The sequence below is a fragment of the Eulemur rufifrons genome, unplaced genomic scaffold (assembly GCF_041146395.1).
Source record: "Eulemur rufifrons isolate Redbay unplaced genomic scaffold, OSU_ERuf_1 scaffold_84, whole genome shotgun sequence".
Taxonomy (NCBI): Eukaryota; Metazoa; Chordata; class Mammalia; order Primates; family Lemuridae; genus Eulemur; species Eulemur rufifrons.
This window is the reverse complement of record NW_027182866.1, coordinates 390546-395026: the sequence shown is the minus strand read 5'-3', so window position 1 is coordinate 395026 and position 4481 is coordinate 390546. Positions and strand designations below refer to the sequence as shown.

The 4481-nt window shown below is 61.5% G+C and overlaps 1 protein-coding gene across 4 annotated transcripts; it reads left to right on the top strand.

The window, feature by feature from the left end:
• Nucleotides 1-2837: 2837 nt before the first annotated feature.
• Nucleotides 2838-4481, top strand: AURKAIP1 (aurora kinase A interacting protein 1). Of its 4 annotated transcripts, none has more exons than XM_069464744.1 (4): nt 2838-2963; nt 3413-3499; nt 3774-4219; nt 4314-4481. In XM_069464744.1, the coding sequence occupies exons 2-4, from the start codon at nt 3448-3450 to the stop codon at nt 4413-4415; spliced, it is 600 nt and encodes a 199-aa protein (XP_069320845.1). In that variant the 5' UTR covers nt 2838-2963; nt 3413-3447; the 3' UTR covers nt 4416-4481. The 4 variants fall into 4 exon arrangements, with proteins under 4 accessions (XP_069320845.1, XP_069320849.1, XP_069320847.1 ...); XM_069464748.1 differs by having other exon boundaries at nt 2960-2967; XM_069464746.1 differs by lacking the exon at nt 2838-2963 and adding an exon at nt 3150-3251.

The window sequence follows — 4481 nt, the reverse complement described above, 5'->3', positions numbered from 1 at the left end:
ACAACGCAGGTGGTGCCTGGAGTGGAGCAGCTGGGCCAGCTCACCTGCACCTGGTGGAGAGCGTCGTGGCCCAGGACATGCTGACCATTCATGAAGCCAACAGTGTCCACCCCATAGTCAGCAAGGGGCATAGGCGCCCTCACCGCCAGGACAGCCCACCCTGGTGCCCCCCCACCTGGCGGTGGGCAAGTAGGACTGACAACTCCCTCATCCTGAGGCAAAGCCACTGCCCAGCAGAGGCCAACACCGTCACTCCGTGGCTCCCCGTGCAGCACGGGCTACAGCAACCACTGCTCCTGGTTTGCTGTGTCCAGATACCCAGCCACTGGGAGAGAAATCCCGCGGCTCAGGCACGGTGGGCTCCGTGGTGTGCCACGGTGTACTGGTAAGGGTCAACAGACACTCCCAACAAAAAGGGCCCAGGGGAAGGTAGGCCCTGGTTTTTCGATTTTTGTGGCATAAATACTTCTTTCATGGCCAATTTCAAGTTGCCAACATAACTTCATTGAAGGCAGTAGCCATTAGACGGTTTTTCCTTCATCATTTACAATACCTAAATAATAACCTTCACACCATGGATAACAGTAAAATAAGAAGTGATAAGTTTTGAGTATTTCCTTTGTTTTCTCACTATGTTGCCCAGGCTGCTTTCAAACTCCTGGCCTCAAGGGATCCTCCCCGCCTCAGCCTCCCAAGTCCCTGGGACTATCAGTGAGAGCCACCACACCCTGCCCTTTGTTTTTGGTATAATTTATTTAAACTGTAAATTTGTGTGTTTTAAAATAGTGCCTGTGTTTAGCAGCTGGCTTACAAACTCCTAAAAACTTAACGGCTACTGTCTTGCTATGATCTGGTCCAAGAGTTCTCTCCAACGCCACCGCCAGGCCCTGACAAGGCAGCAGAGCCCTGCCTAGATTGCGGCTTCTGTGACCCAAAACTCGGGCTACAGCGTGAGCCCTGAGCCACTCCCACCCTTGGTGTCCCTCCAACCTCCAAGCCCGAGATGCAAAATTTCTAAAAATTCTAAAGTTTCTAAAGAAACCTATTTGCCTCCAGGAAAAGTTTGTTTGGGAAAAACAGAAATATGTGCAAGAACTGTGTACTTTCCTTAAGAGACTAATGAATTCCTTTGTTAGAAAGATGAGAAAACATAACACATGCCCCCTCCCTGACTCTCCCACTGCGGTATTTCTTCCTCAGATCTTAATGAAAGATCGATCTTCCTCGTCTGCCTCCAGCTCACCTAACTCGGCAGGCTCCGCTCACACAAGCATCTGACGCCTCCCAGAAGGGCTCCTGCCACTTCCGTGGAAGGCAGCCCACAAATCTGGCAGTGGGCACTCATCAGGGTGGCCACTGTCCGCTTGCTTCCGGAGCAGGCTCCACGTAGCTCCTGCGAATGAAGGCGGATGTCCCAGCCATAGACTCATGTTGCACGGCCAAGGTGCATGAGCAGCTGCCATGCCCTGGCTGGGACGCTTCCCTTTTGGCTTGGAGCCCATGGGGGTACAAGAACCCTAACAGGCTTTGGCTTTTCCCACTTCCAACTCCCAAAGGCCGAAACCTGGTTAGTTCCTGGGACGGGGGAAGGAGCACACTCTAGTTCATCCTGGCCCCTAAGACTTTCTCAGACTGAAGTGTCCACATGTCCTTTCTCCTACTGGTCCCTGACTCTGGGGAGGTGCTCTTATCTGCACCCTAACACCTCAGAAAGCTGAAGGCCAAAGTTGCCAGGCCCCAGCTGGGCACTTTCTGCCTTCGCCTGGCCTATTCTCAACATGATCACTTGCTCTTTGTTGGACTCTCTGCATCTTCCTGAATGCTGGCCAGGTGAAGGTGCGACAAGGGGCCACCACGGTGAGGGTTGGGAGTCCGGAGGGCACCACCCTGCTCTATTTTGACCAATCTACTGGGGAAGCTGAGCGATCGTGGTGAATGGCAGGCTTGCTAACATATTCATAGGCCTTCTTGCTTGGGATCTCGACCAGCCCCTCTGGGAGGTAGGGGACAGCATCACCTGCCACCTGGTGACCTCAGTTGTAGAGCTGGGCCCAGAGCCTGCACTTTCTGTGCTCACACCGGCCTTTCCTTTCTGCCACTCACTGCTTAGCCAGGTTGGCGTCTGGGGATGACACAGCCTGGCCACTTACTGCTAAGACTTCCTGGAAGCCGCTCCTGCAAGGCAAGCCTCTGGGCAGGCCAAATGGGGGCCTACTTGCTTTTAAAATGGAAAAGCAAATTCACCTATGCAAGGAGCGCTGTGTTGCTCCGCGTTAGATGCGGGGCCTCCTCCACTTATCCGGATTGGAGGAGAGAGGAGGCAGCCGGTCAAAGGGACGGCGCAGCAGGAGCTGCCAGCTGGAGGGTGAGCAGGGGAACCCTTCCGACAGGGGGCGCCCACGGCTCCGCCCCCAACACTCCTGGCACGGCGGGAGCTCGGGCCGAGTCGCCGTCACCTGTCTGCCTTCCTCTCCTCACGCAGAGCTGCTCTCCAGCCCCGCAGCGAGGCGTCGGGGGGCCCCGCCCGGCCCGCAGGCACAGCGCCTCGCTCCCAGTCGTTGCCTCTGGCCCAAATAAAGGAAGCAGCCCCAGCCACTTCCGTCGCCGTGTACGTCACTTCCGCAGTCTGGAGCCCGCCGCTCGAGGCCTTGGGGGACCCGGGCCCTGACGGCCCGGAAATGACGCGTCACGCGGGCTGCGCAGGCGCAGAGGGCACCGTTTGGGATTGTGGGAAATGTCTTCCTGGCCGAGCAAGCGACGAGGCGGAGCTGAGGCGCCACCCCGGGGCTGGGGCGGAGAGGGCGGGTCCCCCCCCGTTTTGGGCCCGCGGGGCCTGCGCCGACGTGGAATCGGGTGCCGGGGAGACGCCAGGGGGCGCTGGACGTCGGAACCGTCGGGCGGCCGTGCGGACGGGGGACCGGTTTGGGGACGGACCGGAAGCGCCTGAGCACGGCGGCGGAATAGTAGGTTTGGGCCGCGGGGGTCGAGCCTGGGGGAGGTCGGCGGGAGGCTTGGGGGCGCGGGGGCCTGCGGCGGGCAGGCCCCGGGGACAGCCGAGAGGGTCCCGGCGCCAGGCTGCGCGAGCCGCGCCGGACTGAGGCCGGGTCCCGGGCCTGGGAGCCTTGGGTGCGTCCGAGGGTCGACGGCGCCTCGCGGGGTGAGACCGAGGCTCGGGGAGGGCGATCGGCCTGCCAGAGTCACGCAGCTGGGCAGCGGTGGCGGCGGCATTTGAGCCCGGCTGGTCGTTGAGGGTGAGCCGCGTGGAAGCAGCGTCCTCTTCGTGGGCCGTGGTGACTGAGGGTGAGGGGATGCGGGAGTCGAGGCAGGACGGGGGCCCCAGTCTCTGCCCGCCTGCGACTGCTGAGGCCGCCGCCCCGCCGTCCCACGTGATCTGACGGCACCTGTGTTCCAGCTCCCCCGAGCTCCTGGGGCTGCCGCCCACAGACCATGTTTCTGGCGCGCCTGACTTCTCAGCTGGCTAAGGCTGTCCCCTGGGCAGGTAGGAGGCCCCGTGGGGGCAGATGGGAAGGACGCACACCTGGTTGGGAACGTGGGTCTCAGCAGCCCAAGTCGCCCTCGGCTGTTGCCCTGAGAGCTGGAGGCAGGCGCCCCTGGCCAACTCCTTCCCCCGTAAAGTTCCAGGTGCGCCACAGGGAGGCCTGGGCCGCAGGGCATCAGCAGGCTTTGGGCCAGCAAGGTGCTCGCGAGTCCTCTCCGTGACCCCTGGGGCCCCTGCAGCCTCGTGAGTGGCAACCATGCCCCCTTGTCTGCAGGCTGCAGTCGGCCCTGGCGTGTCTCGGGGGTGCTGGGCAGTGATGCCCACAGGCCCCGGCACGGCATGCAGCCAGCGGGCCCCAGCAGGGCCGCCTCCCTCCCTGGCAGGGGAGCCCAGCCGGAGCTGGAGGAGATGCTGGTGCCCCGGAGGTTGTCCGTCAGCCCCCTGGAGAGCTGGCTCACTGCCCGGTACCTCGCGCCCAGACTGGATGCTGGGGCCCCTGGGACTGTGCCTTCGGCCCAATTTTACGAGTGCCCGCCTAGCCAGGTGGCGGAAGGGCCCGCACGGGAGGGCGAGGGGGCCTGGGATGCACCTCACGTGCAGTGCAAAAACGTGCTGAAGATCCGCCGGCGCAAGATGAACCACCACAAGTACCGCAAGCTGGTCAAGAGGACACGGTTCCTGCGGCGGAAGATCCGGGAAGGACGCCTGAAGCGAAAGCAGGTGAGCGGGGCGCTTCTTCAGCCGGTGGGCAGAGTGCTGGGAATGCCTGGCTCTGCCACCGGCTGGTTTGTGGTCTCCTCTTCCGTCCTTGCAGATCAAGTTCGAGAGAGACCTGCGGCGCATCTGGCTGAGGGCAGGCCTGAAGGAACCTCCTGCGGGCTGGCAAACACCCAAAATCTACCTGAAGAGCAAATGACTCCGCGTCCCTGTCCCCTGCCCCTGTTGCTGCTAGTGACCCGTTGTAATAAACGTTCAGAGGACT